This window comes from Acipenser ruthenus, chromosome 7 (genome assembly GCF_902713425.1).
Source record: "Acipenser ruthenus chromosome 7, fAciRut3.2 maternal haplotype, whole genome shotgun sequence".
In the NCBI taxonomy this organism is placed as follows: domain Eukaryota; kingdom Metazoa; phylum Chordata; class Actinopteri; order Acipenseriformes; family Acipenseridae; genus Acipenser; species Acipenser ruthenus.
Window position 1 is genome coordinate 21,500,212 of NC_081195.1, and position 15,987 is coordinate 21,516,198.

At 44.4% G+C, this 15,987-nt stretch overlaps 1 protein-coding gene across 5 annotated transcripts; it reads left to right on the forward strand.

Moving 5' to 3' along the window:
- The first annotated feature begins 4,939 nt into the window (after positions 1–4,939).
- Positions 4,940–15,485, forward strand: LOC117414656 (gap junction delta-2 protein-like). Of its 5 annotated transcripts, XM_059026595.1 has the most exons (4): positions 4,940–5,898; positions 7,248–7,468; positions 9,689–9,851; positions 14,403–15,485. In XM_059026595.1, exons 3-4 carry the CDS (start codon positions 9,781–9,783, stop codon positions 15,283–15,285), a joined length of 954 nt encoding a protein of 317 aa, XP_058882578.1. In that variant the 5' UTR covers positions 4,940–5,898; positions 7,248–7,468; positions 9,689–9,780; the 3' UTR covers positions 15,286–15,485. The 5 variants fall into 5 exon arrangements, with proteins under 5 accessions (XP_058882578.1, XP_058882574.1, XP_058882576.1 ...); XM_059026591.1 differs by lacking the exon at positions 7,248–7,468 and having other exon boundaries at positions 4,940–5,978; XM_059026593.1 differs by lacking the exon at positions 7,248–7,468 and having other exon boundaries at positions 9,374–9,851.
- The last annotated feature ends 502 nt before the right edge of the window (positions 15,486–15,987 follow it).

A 15,987-nucleotide genomic window follows, 5' to 3' on the forward strand; every position in this document is an offset into this window, starting at 1 on the left:
TAACAGGTAAAGTTTTACAAAGACGTTTCAACAGCTAGGTTTTCAACGTTCTGCTTTTAAAGTTGAAATAAACTTTACTTTTTCTGTATCTGAAATTGAAAATGACTGAATAAACACCCGCATTAATCGCACACACACGGTAAATTAAAAGGAAGTTTACCTTGCTAGTTCCCTTTTGGATATTGTCTCGGGTCGTTGTTAATGTTTTTTGGTTGGTTTTTTTTTTTTGACGTTTCGTTGAGTTAGTACAGTTCCTTCCTCTTACTGTCGTTTGTGTTTTTGGGAGACCAGATTATCAGTTTTTTTTAAAATGTTATATATATACCGTGGGTCTTTAGTCAGTTGTTTGGCGCTTACGTTAGTTGGTTTGGCTTTAAGGGAGTCGTTTTTTTCTCTCAGAAATGTTTCCATCTTGTCCCTGTAAATTTACCTGAGATTCCGCGCGTGACAAGAGATTGGGCGGGAAATTCGGCGCACTCGGAATCGTGCATTTACAAAATATCAAAGCACATAATGAAAGGGTATTTCGGTCTTTGAGCAAATTCATTGACCAAATCTTGCCTCTAGATGTAACATAAAGTGTTTTTATCAATAAGCCTGTGTCATAAAAAGGAATTGAGCTGCTTTGTAATACAGTATAGTCTGAAAAGCCACATAAAAAAAATGAATACAAATGTGAAAACATAAAACGAATCGGGCAGCACATCTACTCAAATTTGACATGAAATAACAGAAATTAAGAACAAAAAAAAAGAAAACCGACACAGGCAATTGCTTTTTTTAAAACTGAAATATCCACACGTCCACATTACATATAAATCAGTCTGTTGCTTAACAATAAAACGATGCCATCTGTTTAACCGCAAAATGGAACAGCAAACGACCAATCACGTCCATGCATTTCACGAGCCCGCTTTGCAGAAAAATAAAAGCCCAGTACTTGTGTTTAAACCAGCGATCAGTGGTTTACTGATGCATTGAATTCATTAGTTCACTTTAACATTTGCAAGCCCTATCCCATTTTACAGTTTACTGTTTCGCGCAACACCATTGGCTTTTCTGCACGTCACTCAATTTCTTGGCCAATCGCGTCCATGCATTTTGCTTGCAAGCGCTCTTTGCAGGAGTGTCACGCTTATGTCCACGTGCATTTGAGACGCGGCGGTTATTTGTCTGCTTGTGAAGACGCGGGAGTTCGCAGTTATTTGTTGCGGCTGAGGGAGAGAGAGGTGAAAATTGGGTGCTGGTATGTAAAAATTAAATTGACGTTGCTTAATTGTTAAAATAACAACATAGATATCAAGATTATTTTAATGGGATGGGCTTGCTTAGTTTTTCGTGTCATGGTTTTGAGTTTCTTAAATATTAAAGATGTTACTGCGTTCAATTGCAAAACTAATACAAGATGGCGACCGAGTTGAAGTCGGTGTCTATAATTATACTTTTTTCCTACGTTTTCAACTTACATTTGTATTTTTTTCTAATTCGGATATAACTAAGGGTACACTATTTTTATTTTGTTTGTTGAAATCTGCCGAGCAGGGAAAAAAAAACGGAATTAGGGTCTGTGTAAAATAATTATTTTCCCCCTTAAAATTCTATACTTATTTTATTTGTGTTTCAGATATATCTAATGATAAACTGTTTTTGTAAAATCTTTTTTGGTTTAATTTGTCAAAATATAAAAATTCGTTTATACTTTAGTAAGGGCGTGTGTACAGCACATCGACATTGTGCGTGTGTGTATCTATATATATATATATATATATATATATATATATATATATATATATACATACACACCGTGTATAATATACACGCTCATTATTGCTTAATATTGTCCCATGTCTCGCCATTAGAAGTTCCGTACGTTAACATTCCCTGGATTAAAAAAAAAATTGTAAACGTGGCGGTAAAATAACGACCAAACGAATGTTTTCATTAGAGACAAAAATCCAACGTTTTTAATACAGGTGATTATTTATTTATTTATTTATTTATTTATTTATTTATTTATGGTTTTTGGCATCTTTAAACAGCTTGTTCAGTGGTAACCACGCACTGGATACTAAAGTAAACTGCAGCTACGTTCCAGCATGAATGTGACACTGACAGTGAGCCTCGTTCAACCTTGACCTCTGTACACCAGAAGCAGTTTAAAGTAGATTTACGTAAATTTAAAGCAACTTTGTCTTTGTTCATGATTATATATGGTAAGTGTATTGGTTTGGTTCTCAAACAAACAAAAAAATCCTTGCATGTTTTTTGCCCCGCCCCAAGTGTCAAACAAATATTCTCTGACAGCATTTAGACTATACATGTTTTCTGCAGGAAACAGATTCTTACGGTCCCTGTTCATGGAGAGAAAGAGTTTAACTGAGTGCATTGTTTCGATATGTTTGATTGGTCTCGCAGCATGAGTAAGAATAGACTGCATGGCCTTGCCCTGCTAATATGTCCAGACATGTCCCAGGAGGAAGTGTTACAGTGTTTCCATAGATCCTAGGAGGATTGGCAAACCCTGATTTAAAGTAAAGCCTTCTAAATCACTTTTTAATTGTGGCATCATACAGTCTCAGCAGTCCAATCAGTCTTAGCACTAGTATCAGCAATCTTACCAGTCCCAGCAGTGGCAGCACCAGTCTTACCAGTTCCAGCACCAGTCTTACCAGTTCCAGCAGTAGCAGCACCAGTCTTACCAGTTCCAGCACCAGTCTTACCAGTTCCAGCAGTAGCAGCACCAGTCTTACTAGTTCCAGCAGTAGCACGCACCAGTCTTACCAGTTCCAGCACCAGTGTTACCACACAGCAGTAGCAGCACCAGTATTACCAGTTCCAGCAGTAGCAGCACCAGTCCCAGTAGTAGCAGCACCAGTTTTTCCAGTCCCAGCAGCACCAGTCTTACCAGTTCCAGCAGTAGCAGCACCAGTCTTACCCGTTCCAGCAGTAGCAGCACCAGTCTTACCAGTTCCAGCAGTAGCAGCGTCAGTTCCAGCAGTAGCAGCACCAGTCTTACCCGTTCCAGCAGTAGCAGCACCAGTCTTACCAGTTCCAGCAGTGTCAGCATCAGTTCCAGCAGTAGCAGCACCAGTCTTACCAGTTCCAGCAGTAGCAGCACCAGTCTTACCAGTTCCAGCAGTAGCAGCACCAGTCTTACCAGTTCCAGCAGTAGCAGCACCAGTCTTACCAGTTCCAGCAGTAGCAGCACCAGTCTTACCAGTTCCAGCAGTAGCAGCAAGTCCTGCCAGTCCCAGCAGTAGCAGCACCAGTCTTACCAGTTCCAGCAGTAGCAGCACCAGTCTTACCTGTTGCAGCAGTAGCAGCACCAGTCCCAGCAGTAGCAGCACCAGTCTTACCAGTTCCAGCAGTAGCAGCACCAGTCTTACCTGTTGCAGCAGTAGCAGCACCAGTTCCAGCAGTAGCAGCATCAGTCTTACCAGTTCCAGTTGTAGCATCACTGTCACCAGTCTCAGCATTAACTTCAATAGCAGTGAACCAAACGCATGTCTCTCAATGACGGTATAAACCCATCTACTGATTCATATTCATAACTTCTATTCTTATTGTCCTTTTAATATCACATATTTCTAGCAGTGTGAAAAGGGTAACTTTAGGTTGTTGTTGTTTTCGCTGGGAGATTTATTTAAAAAATATGTGCCATGAAATTTCAAACATCTAAGGTGGGTCACTGTAAAAAGAGGTAGCGACTTATAACGCTTTGCAGTTTGCATTAATAGTCTCCAGGCTTTACAAGATGATAACTTTCACCTTCGTAACATGAACAGGATATGCACAGGGTTTTTGGTTTTTTTTAGACAAAAATTTGATTTTTGCCTCAGTAAAAATCTATTCCTAGCTAAGCCCCTGGTAACATTAAACTGGTAAGATGGACCATGTCTAGCCAAAATGATCACAAGCTTGACATGATAAAACAAGTCCCATCTTGCCCAGACTTCGAGCCAAAGGATTGTATGAACATGTGCTCATACTCACCTTGCCCAGTCAAGCAAAAGGATCAGCTGTTTAGTATCATAAATGTTTATATATATATGATATTAAACAGCAGTTGAATTGACAGTACAAAGTTATGTAAAATAGTTTTTGAAAGAAAACCTTTTTTTTCATGAAAGAATATTTGCTTGTTAGTTAAAAGGATGGCTTGAAATTGTGTTTAGTTTTTCCTGAAGCTTACAGTACTCCCGAAAACGAAATACTTAGTGGATCACTCTTAAACACTTCTGAAGTGCTTTTTTCCTTTGCACTTTAAGATATCTGCTGTTTGTTGGCAACTGAAACTGCCACTCCTCTAAAGTGATCAGACTGATTAGAGGTACAGTATTTGTGTCTTCCAATAACAATGAATCAGATTAATTTCATATACAGAATTACATTGATTTTTTACATTGATCATGTAATTGAATAACCCCGTTAGAAATAATATGTAGTGCCTCTTTTTCTTTTTAAATCTGTTTGTGTGTTTACGTCTTTTTCTATATGTCTGCTGACATACGAACAGAACAATAGCTCAGTTTTTCTCGGCAGGCAAATGTTTATGTTTATACGCGTCCACGTTGTGTTTGCTGCGCGCGAGAGCTCTCAGTCATAACTGCAACGCGTGCGAGCAGGAAGGCGTGGCCACTGGACTGCGTGTTCTGTTTGTGTGTGTGACTGCTCTGTGATTTGGTGTTTAATGTTCTGTTGTTAGGCGCACTGGACCTGCAAGGCGGTGTATCCTTCATCCTACTCCGCGAAAGGACGCTCACAGAACTGTTCACGTGATGCCCACCATTTCAGGCTATGTTGACACCGTAAACTACAATATTTAATGCTTTGTCCCAAAATTACCTGGAAGTATTATTCAGTACTGTATTTTAACGTTGTTTTTTTACCCGGTTTCTCAGAGACGTCGGATTCAGTGGCCAAGAGTTGCGTCGCAGAAAGGAGCAGCAACTGGCTGTGGTTGAGACGGAAAGATTCTGGCTGGGGACAGGTAAGTAAGCTGGGCTGAGTTGAGTGGGGGACGGAGGGGGGTGATGCTGGGACGCCAGAATCACCGTCGAGCCCTCTTGAGGTGTCGTGGGCTAGTCGACGAAACACTGAGGATGGAAGGTGCCCACTTGAAAACCCCAGAGATGTACCCTACTTAGCTCAATCCAGACGGTTGTCATGCTGATGCGCTGGGGAGGCCGCACTTTGGTTGATCCCCGGAGCCAGCATCGCAGCCGTTGTGTGTGCTGATGCGCCAGGGAGGCAAAATAAGCTGATCCCTGGAGCCAGCATTACACTTCAGCCATTAACACCAGACAGAAGGATATCTACATCATCATATGGAAGGAAACGTAAATGGATGGAGACGCATATGGATCACATTAGTTTACTGTAAAGCTACGTCTTAGTTGGTGCTTATCTTGGCGAGAGCCGAGTTCAAATCAGCATGAAGTTTTAACATCTACTCTCGTGTAATGGAAATCATTACAGTACTACTAAAATAAAGTTGTTTTCAGTTTGCATGAGTGACAAATTATATTAAACACCATGGTTTTAAAAGAACGTCGTTAAAAAAAAACTCATTTAGTCAAGAGAAAAAGCTACAGTAATTTGTGTTTTATTAATTTTGTACCTGGTTACAGCAGCAGCAGCAGGGCTAATGTGAGTTTCTAACACTTCTCAAACTCCTGGCTCCTGATCATTTCAATATTAATTATAACAGACTTCATGGAGGGGAGCTCTGAACCCTAGTGCTAGTGTCAGTTTGTAACCCTGGGTGTTGTTGATGCTGCTGTTGTGTGGTTTTTCATTGTGTTTTTATTTCTGTTTTCAGGCTGTAAGCTCCACAAGGACAAGCCTCTGCGGATCGATCTGATTCTGCATCCTGACTCTCATCCCGGCTGCCACAGAGTGAGTGAGTGCCACTGTCTGTCTCTGTGCGTCGGAGACGCCGGTAGTTCTGCATGGCCCGATGATGTCATAACTAAAGGGTTAGTCTGATTCCCTTGGGTGCCTTAAGTATCTGAGCGGCTCTGAGCGTGCTGTTAAGTGGGTTCTTTCACTGAGTTGATCAATTTCTTAACTCACCCCGTGTGGGAATGTGAGAAAAACACAAAACTGAGGGCCTGATTTCTGGAGAGGCGTGTCGGGATGCAATGACATTACAACATTGGCGCCAAAGCGTTGAGTTTGCATTCACGCGCCATGGGTCAGGAATGCAGGTGGTGTCTTCATTTTTTAAAATCAAATTGTTTGTTTTTTTAACAGTTTTTATTGTGATGAGAGCTCTGGGATGTTCTGTATGAAAGTAAAACTGGATTGTATCGATTTTGAGCTACAACTGGTTGCATTCAGAGTGAAAGGAGTGTAGAAACAGCTGCCTGGGTTTGTGTGGCTCGCGATTTGTCCTCCACAGAGTAAATAAAGCAGCGATCATCACAAACCAAGCAGCTGTATCTTCAGTCCTTTCACTTGGGGAGTGGTAAATTAGTGTAATCAACATCAACGACCCTCGGCTGATTTCTGTAATTGGTTTGTGCAGCTGTTTAACTTCAGTAGAACACAAAATGACAGTTGGTTTTTCACCCTTTTTTGATTGATTGGTTGGTAGATTACTGTTTGTTTCTGGGTGGGAGCTGTGTGTGGAAGACCGTGCCTCGCTACACTGTGTACCAGCCTGCCTCCCCCTCCTCCCATCCCATTCAATAAAGCAGTGCTATACCCTACACTCGCCTCTGTCTCTTCTACTGTATCTCATCACAGCACTGTAAAGCTGAGGGAACATGAAGACACTTGTTTTGGGGGGACTGCACGGCACAGTAGACCAAACGACGGCCTGCAAGCAAACCTTTTTTATATTCTTACACTGAACTGTAATAAGAACATAAGAAAGTTTACAAACGAGAATCTCATCAAGCAGCTTCAGGGTGTCAGCTTCAACAACATTGTTTCATTGTAGATAGAGGTACCCACAAAACTGAACATTTCCTGATACTGATACATATCCAAATGCGCTCACAGGTTTACCTTGTAAGTATGAAGGTGTATGTATGAAAAGTAGTATTTGACAATAGTTTCAAGGCAGTGCCTTCTCTCTGCGGACCCCTGGAAGGGAAATGGGGGGGGGGATCATGGGAACGATTTCCTATATCTTGTGCATGAGATGTATGTTTCTTTTTTCTGATGTCCCTTCCCGGACACCGTATGTCCTCAAACATTTATCCCACATTGAATTATTAAATGTTTTTTTCCCATTATAGCACAAATATGAAAGTATTTTGGAATCAGTGCCCACTTCCTGTTGCTGTTGTCTGCGGGTTTGACTCACGCTGCACGTGGGAAACATGAGAGAAACGTGGCACTCACAGTGCAGCAAAGAAGCAGACCACAGCGTTTGCACTGCAAGAGCAGTTAGTGTAAACTGGGTAGCAGTGGTGAAGGGATGGACTCCCACTGCACAGCAGTTTGATCCGTACCTGGGGTAAAGCTGTGTTTTTACTATGGGGACACTTTTATAAGGGTTAACTTTTTTACCATACCTCTTTGTGCTTTACAACACCTCTGCTTTACAGTGCTTCCCTGTGCTTTACAATACCTCTCTGCTTTATGGCACTTTGCTGTGCTTTTACTGTGGGACACATAAGGGTTGGTTTACATTTTTAGTTTTTTGTTTTGAGAACGCAGGATTTGAAGCTTCTGTGTAATTTTAATGAAGAGTTCAGCTCCACCTCCGCAGGTTTACAGCAGCTTGCTCTTGGTTCCACTGCAATTTGTAACTTGCATGTAACTGCTTTCATAACGCAGCAATTAATCTCGACAGAAATAGACACTAGCTGGCCGGGTCTCAAAAAATCTGCCAAAGAAATTGCAGGTGTAATATTATTTTTCTGTTGGAGTCACATTCTGCAATTTAGCGCTGGAGATCTGGGAATAGACTAGCATTCATTATTATTATTATTATTATTATTATTATTATTATTATTATTATTATTAATAACCCATTCATTACGTGCCATTGGACAGGTTACTTTGTTAAAAAGAAATTGGAATCATTTTTAACTGGTATTTAATTTACATTTTGTCTAACTATATTGTTATGATGACTTGCTGTGATTTTGCTGCGTCGAAATGTATCAGATTACATAAATAAATACAGCTTGTGTTGATATTTTGTGTTGAGGTTTCTAATGAATGATTATAGTAAAGAGGACTCCAGTACCTACATATACAGCACACACTTCAAAACAAAATACATTGTACACCAATCTGCTACTGTAGTTTTCGGTTGGTATATGTTACTGTAGTTCATGTATATATATACACACACACAGGCTGTGTGTGTGCGTGTGTATATATATATATATATATATATATATGCTGCATGTGTATATATTTGTATACCTGTGTGTGTGTAAAACCTGCATCCCAATTTACATTAGCTATTTTTCAAAGCAAGAGTTGCACAAGCACATAAAACCGCAATTGGTAAATCATTTTATTGGCTCTAGTGTTTGTAAGGGGAGATGTATGTGGATGTGTAAAAAGGGAGAGAGAAATTAATTATAACATTTCATATATGTATATATAATCACACCACATGAATACTTAATTCATATCAGTAACCTAGAATGTAATCCACAACGACAAGCACATTTTTTTGTAGTGGAAGAGAAAAAATATCTTTGTCCTCTCCCCTCTTCCCTCACTCCTCTTTCGATGAACCGGCTTTCAATAATTCAGAGGTCATTTTAATCAGGTGAGAGAGAGAGAGAGTGACTAGTGATGCCATTTCTCTTCATTTTACCCTCTGAAAGTAGGTTGCTTGTGGCTCAGGACTGCCAAGCACAGCACTGCGTTTATTACTGTACCAACCGTGACAGCAGCCACTCCAGAAAACCATTGGGGGGTAAAATAGAGAGCGAAGGCACCACCCAGTCAGTCATTCAGCATTGTTAGCACATGAGTCATATTCGGGGTACCACTGGGCTGTGAGACACATTGATCGTTAAAATACTTACAGAGGAGAGCATTGTCAATTCAGAACATCTCGGGGGACCGATCTACTTGTGAGGCGTCTCGCTTCTGAAGATATTTATCATATTTTAAAGAGGAGTCAATTATCTATTCAGAGGTACCTGGGTATTTAGTAAGCAAGGCGTCTGAGTGAGGAAACATGGGCAACACAATACACAGCCCTAGTACTACTGAGTGTCAATCAGTTGTCGTTGCCATAATTTTTGCCGGTACTGTATGTATATATAACATGTGTGTATATATATAATAAAATATATTTACACTAGATGGGAGGGAAGAGGAGGGGAGTGGAAATCATTTCTTTCACTAATCCTCGACAGACGCAAATGCCTGGTGTCTCTGAATCACTCAGGTGGAAAGAAGGGGAAAGATTGGCCTGAGGAGAAAGTGAAAAAAAGGAGTATGCAGGTTACCAGCCAGACAGCGAGCCAGTGAGAGAAGGAGGAGGGAGGGAGAAGAGAGAGGAGGGAGGTCTCTCTGAACACCAGCAGAGCAAAGATTCTGAGGGAGAAAGGCACAAGATTTGAGAGGAGAGAGAAGGAGGGAGAGGATGGAGAACTAGAAACAGTACACCTGTAACCGCTGCATATATGTAAATATACAGAGATAGATATAAGTAAATCACAATTATGATTGACCAACTTTATTTTTTCTGTGCTACACACAGATAGTGAGATAGAAAGCGAGACGGTGCTGTTGAGTCTGACTGCAGGAGTCTCCTGTTCTCTCCAGTGGGCTGGCTGGCTGTCCGGAGCTGTGATGGGCGAGTGGACGATTCTTGAGAGGCTCCTGGAAGCTGCCGTCCAGCAGCACTCCACGATGATTGGCCGGTAAGCATCATTCTACCTGGCTCTGACTGACCTTTCCTCTGTAAGATACTCCTTGTGTCAGTGAGACCCTGATACTGATGCGATCCAGCCCTCTGAAATGTCTTTATAATATATAGCACTAGACCCTGATATTGATGCGATCCAGCCCTCTGAAATGTCTTTATAATATATAGCACTAGACCTTGATATTGATGCGATCCAGCCCTCTGAAATGTCTTTATATTTTTTAATATGTGCACAGGAGCAGCATGAGAATAACATGTTCTAGTCCCGGGGCTGGTGATGATGATAATAATAATAATAATAATAATAATAATAATACACAACCACAAATTCATTAGAAATTCAAGTGGAAAACAACACAGGAATATCAAGATAAAATCCTAAATGATGAAATGAATGGCTGAATGGCTGAATGAAGGGAGTGTGTGAAACTTAGTGTGGTTGGTGGAAAGGATGCCACAGACTGACAGGCCAATATAACCCCCCTGGCACCCCCCCCCCCCCCAGTGACAGACACTCTAAATCACACTCCCGTTCCTACCGCCCAGGGCAGAGAGAGAGAGGGAGAGAGATGTTCAGGCTTCTTAAAGAAGTAGTGTGTAATGGAAGGGTCCTAATGCTCTTTTCATTGCATCAGCGGGACTGACTGACAGTTGTGTGTGTGTGAGAGAGAGAGAGAGAGGGAGAGAGCTGAAGCCTCATTTCATCTCGGCACAGGCAGTCTGGTGCAAACATGTTGGTGCTCTAACCCCGGGATCGAAAAGCGCGAATGAGCATCCACTGTAGCACTGTGTGTGTGTGTGAGACAGACAGGCTCTATGTGTGTGTGTGTGTGTGGGTAAGTGTGTGACAGGCTCTGTGTGTGTGTGTGTGAGACAGGCTCTGTGTGTGCGTGACAGGCTGAGACACACACACACACTGACACAAGCAAACACAGTGGCGCACACACACACACTGAGATACACACACTGCCACACACACACTGAGATACACACACAATGATAGTCTTTCTTCTTCGAATGACCCGTCTCCTACACAGGAATTGAACTATTGATGTTACCATGGCAGCATCGTGCAAAATTAAAAAATCATAGGCAAACAAAGAGGATTGTATCCCTTAAAGGGGAGGCAACAGTGAGGCTAATTAAGCTAGAAGTGAGTTCTGATTATTATAAACACAGCACCAATTATCAGGACAAAACCAAGTGAAACCGTGTAGAAAAAAATACATATATATATATATATAGAGAGAGACCGAGAGAGAGAGAGAGATTTTTATTTTTTTAATACACAGATTGATGCTGCACAGCAGACAGCTATGCAACATGGATCATTTTTAAACGTTGTGAAATATTTCATTTCATCCCTGATGCAGGGAGCAGTAAACACGGAGAGGGAGAGGGAGGTGTTGCACGCACAGTCACACAGTATGCAGCTTGTGAAGCTCATGCAGGCCGTCCTGTTCTCAGAGTACCGGAACTCTTTCTGTCTGGAAAACCCCTTTCCTTGTATTTGAAACCCGGCTGTTTACAGTTTTTTTTTTTTTTATAACCAAAAATTACTACAGTTGACATGTAGAGAAGGTTTGGACAAATCTGTTATACGAGTTCACTGCAGTATATTTACAGCCCCCCCCCCCCCATGCTTCCCTGTGCTTTACCAGGCCTCTCTGTGCTTTACCATACCTCTCTGTGCTTTACAATGCTTCCCTATGCTTTACCACACCTCTCTGTGCTTTACAATGCATCCCTATGCTTTACCACACCTCTCTGTGCTTTACAATGCTTCCCTGTGCTTTACCAGACCTCTCTGTGCTTTACAATGTTTCCCTTTGCTTTACCACACCTCTCTGTGCTTTACAATGCTTCCCTATGCTTTCCTAGACCTCTCTGTGCTTTACAATGCTTCCCTGTGCTTTACCATACCTCTCTGTGCTTTACAATGCTTCCCTATGCTTTACCACACCTCTCTGTGCTTTACAATGCATCCCTATGCTTTACCACACCTCTCTGTGCTTTACAATGCTTCCCTATGCTTTACCAGACCTCTCTGTGCTTTACAATGCTTCCCTATGCTTTACCAGACCTCTCTGTGCTTTACAATGCTTCCCTATGCTTTACCAGACCTCTCTGTGCTTTACAATGCTTCCCTGTGCTTTACCAGACCTCTCTGTGCTTTACAATGCATCCCTGTGCTTTACCACACCTCTCTGTGCTATACAATGCTTCCCTGTGCTTTACCAGACCTCTCTGTGTTTTACAATGCTTCCCTATGCTTTACCAGACCTCTCTGTGCTTTACAATGCTTCCCTATGCTTTACCACACCACTCTGTGCTGCATTATCTCTGTCTCTCCCTCTCCCTTTCTCCTCCTCTCCACACCTCTCTCCCAGGGCAGAATAAATTCACACGTCTTCTATTCTTAGCCCGGACATTCACACTGCATCGGTGACGGGTGCCGGCAGTCTGCCTGTCTGAGAGAAAGACAAAGTGTCGGAAATGTAACATCCTCGATCAGTGATTCAAGAGGAAAGCGCTGACCTCAATAGGAAATGCAGAAAAAAAGATTCCTGAACACAATATTAATTAATATTAGCCCTGTATATACTGTATCAATTAATCTGTGGTGTGTTGGGTGTCTCTTATAATATGTTTCTAAGTGTTGGGTGGCTGCCTCTGATTGTGTTAAGTGTTTGTTTCATACTCTTGCTCAGTTAGATTTCTGCTCACTCTCACGTCATTATAATTCCGGTTTGTTTCTCTCACACTGTCCTCTCCAACTCTGTCCCTCTCTCCTCTCTAATGCTCTGCCCCTCTCCTCTCCAACGCTCTGTCCCTCTCCTCTCTAATGCTCTGTCCCTGTCTCCTCTCCTCTCTAATGCTCTGTCCCTGTCTCCTCTCCTCTCTAATGCTCTGTCCCTCTCTCCTCTCTAACGCGCTGTCCCTCTCTCCTCTCCAACGCTCTGTCCCTCTCTCCTCTCCTCTCTAACGCTCTGTACCTCTCCTCTCTAACGCTGTGTCTCTCTCTAACGCTCTGTCCCTCCTCTCCAACGCTCTGTGTCCCTCTCTCCTCTCCTCTCTAACGCTCTGTCTCTCCTCTCCTCTAACCCTCTGTCTCTTCTCTCCTCTCCAACGCTCTGTCCCTCTCCTGTCCTCTCTAACGCTGTCGCTCTCTCCTGTCCTCTCTAAGGCTCTGTGCCTCTCCTCTAACGCTCGGTCCCTCTCTCCTCTCTCCTCTCTAACGCTCTGTCCCTCTCTCCTCTCTAACGCTCTGTCCCTCTCTCCTCTCTAATGCTCTGTCCCTCTCCTCTCTAATGCTCTGTCCCTCTCTCTAACGCTCTGTCCCTGTCTCCTCTCCTCTCTAACGCTCTGTCCCTGTCTTCTCTCCTCTCTAACGCTCTGTCCCTCTCTCCTCTCTAACGCGCTGTCCCTCTCTCTCCAACGCTCTGTGTCCCTGTCTCCTCTCCTCTCTAATGCTCTGTCCCTCTCCTCTCTAACTCTGTGTCTCTCTCCTCTAACGCTCTGTCCCTCTGTCCTCTCCAACGCTCTGTGTCCCTCTTTCCTCTCCTCTCTAACGCTCTGTCCCTCTCTCCTCTCCTCTCTAACGCTCTGTACCTCTCCTCTCTAACGCTGTGTCTCTCTCCTCTAACGCTCTGTCCCTCCTCTCCAACGCTCTGTGTCCCTCTCTCCTCTCCTCTCTAACGCTCTGTCTCTCCTCTCCTCTAACCCTCTGTCTCTTCTCTCCTCTCCAACGCTCTGTCCCTCTCCTGTCCTCTCTAACGCTGTCGCTCTCTCCTGTCCTCTCTAAGGCTCTGTGCCTCTCCTCTAACGCTCGGTCCCTCTCTCCTCTCTCCTCTCTAACGCTCTGTCCCTCTCCTCTCTAACGCTCTGTGCCTCTCTCCTCTCTAATGCTCTGTCCCTCTCCTCTCTAATGCTCTGTCCCTCTCTCTAACGCTCTGTCCCTGTCTCCTCTCCTCTCTAACGCTCTGTCCCTGTCTCCTCTCCTCTCTAACGCTCTGTCCCTCTCTCCTCTCTAACGCGCTGTCCCTCTCTCTCCAACGCTCTGTGTCCCTGTCTCCTCTCCTCTCTAATGCTCTGTCCCTCTCCTCTCTAACGCTGTGTCTCTCCTCTAACGCTCTGTCCCTCTGTCCTCTCCAACGCTCTGTGTCCCTCTTTCCTCTCCTCTCTAACGCTCTGTCTCTCCTCTCTAACGCTCTGTCTCTCTCCTCTCTAACGCTCTGTCCCTCCTCTCCAACGCTCTGTGCCTCTCTCCTCTCTAACGCTCTGTCCCTCTCTCCTCTCTTAACGCTCTGTCCCTCTCTCCTCTCTAACGCTCTGTCCCTCCTCTCCTCGAACGCTCTGTCCCGCTCTCCTCTCTAACGCTCTGTCCCTCTCTCCTGTCCTCTCTAACGCTCTGTCCCTCTCTCCTGTCCTCTCTAACGCTCTGTGTGCCTCTCTCCTCTCTAACGCTCTGTCCCTCTCTCCTCTAACGCTCTTTGTGCCTCTCCTCTCCTCTCTAATGCTCTGTCCCTTCTCTCCTCTCTCTCAGGATCCTGCTGACGGTGGTGGTGATTTTCCGGATCCTGATCGTGGCGATCGTGGGTGAGACGGTGTATGAGGATGAGCAGGCCATGTTCTCCTGCAACACGCTGCAGCCGGGTTGCAACCAGGCCTGCTACGACAAAGCCTTCCCCATCTCGCACATCCGCTACTGGGTCTTCCAGATCATCCTGGTGTGCACGCCCAGCCTCTGCTTCATCACCTACTCCGTGCACCAGGCCGCCAAGCAGAGGGAGCGCCGCTGCTCCTTCCTGTACCCCCTTCTCGAGAGGGACTTCGGGGGCAGGGCCGGGGAGAGGAAACTCCGCAGGGTCATCAACGGGATCCTGGTCCAAAACCCAGACGGGTGCGGTAAAGAGGAACCGGACTGTCTGGAGGTGAAGGAGATCCCGAACAGTCCCACTCGGGGCGTCAACAACAGCATTAAGAGCTCCCAGTCCAAGAGCCGTCGGCAGGAGGGGATCTCCCGCTTCTACGTGATCCAGGTGGTGTTCCGGAACGCGCTGGAGATCGGCTTCCTGGCCGGGCAGTACTTCCTGTACGGGTTCAGCGTGCCGGGGAGGGTGGCGTGCGACCGCTACCCCTGTGTGAAGGAGGTGGAGTGCTACGTGTCGCGCCCCACGGAGAAGACGGTGTTCCTGGTGTTCATGTTCGCTGTGAGCGGGGTCTGCGTGCTGCTCAACCTCGCCGAGCTCAACCACCTGGGCTGGAGGAAGGTGAGGACGGCCATGCGGGGAGCGCAGGCGCGCAGAAAGAGTGCGTGCGAGGGGGGGGTGCGAGGAAGAGGGGGCAAGAAAGATCCGGCCCCCCCGCCCCCCCCAGCCGCGCACAACCTGGGCAGGACGCAGTCCAGCGAGTCTGCGTACGTGTGACAACGGGGCGTCTCTGGTGTCGTCCCCCCACCAGCATCCTGACTCTTATTATGAACGGGTTTTGATTTCCTGACTCTACAAGACTTTACAGTAAATGTGACTTTTAAAAAAAAAAAAAATTTAAAATGATATTGTTTTCTTTGTTGCTTTGTTGGATCTTACAGGAGATGTTTGATTTTCTATATCATCCCCCCCCCCCCCCCCCCCTTACAATGCATGCTAAAAGACTTGTAAAGTTTTGGAGGAAAAAAAAAACTGAGCAGTGACATCACAATGGCTCTTTGTGATGTCACAGGGACCGACAGCGACGGCCCGTTGTGACATCACAATCGCACCAAAACGTCTACAACACCAGCAAAATAGGCTCTGTCATCTGCAATAAATAAATTAAAGAAAGAAAGAAGCACAATTCCGTTGTCCGTAAACAAAGAAGAGGACGTCGGGCGCGCATGCCTGTTGTTTTTATTAATTGCATTTCTAGGAACTTTCTCAATGGAGCCCTCGTTTAATTCTCTAACGGATTCCTTGCACGCCTTCTAATGCAGACAGAGAATCTCTTAGAGATTGAGAGACAGATAGAGAGGCTGGGGTGAAGATACGCTGTCAAAATGTAATGTATCTAACGATCTACAGAATCTATTATTATTAATAATCAACTCAATAAAATAGTAGCACTAGATATGTAACACAATATGGCTATAA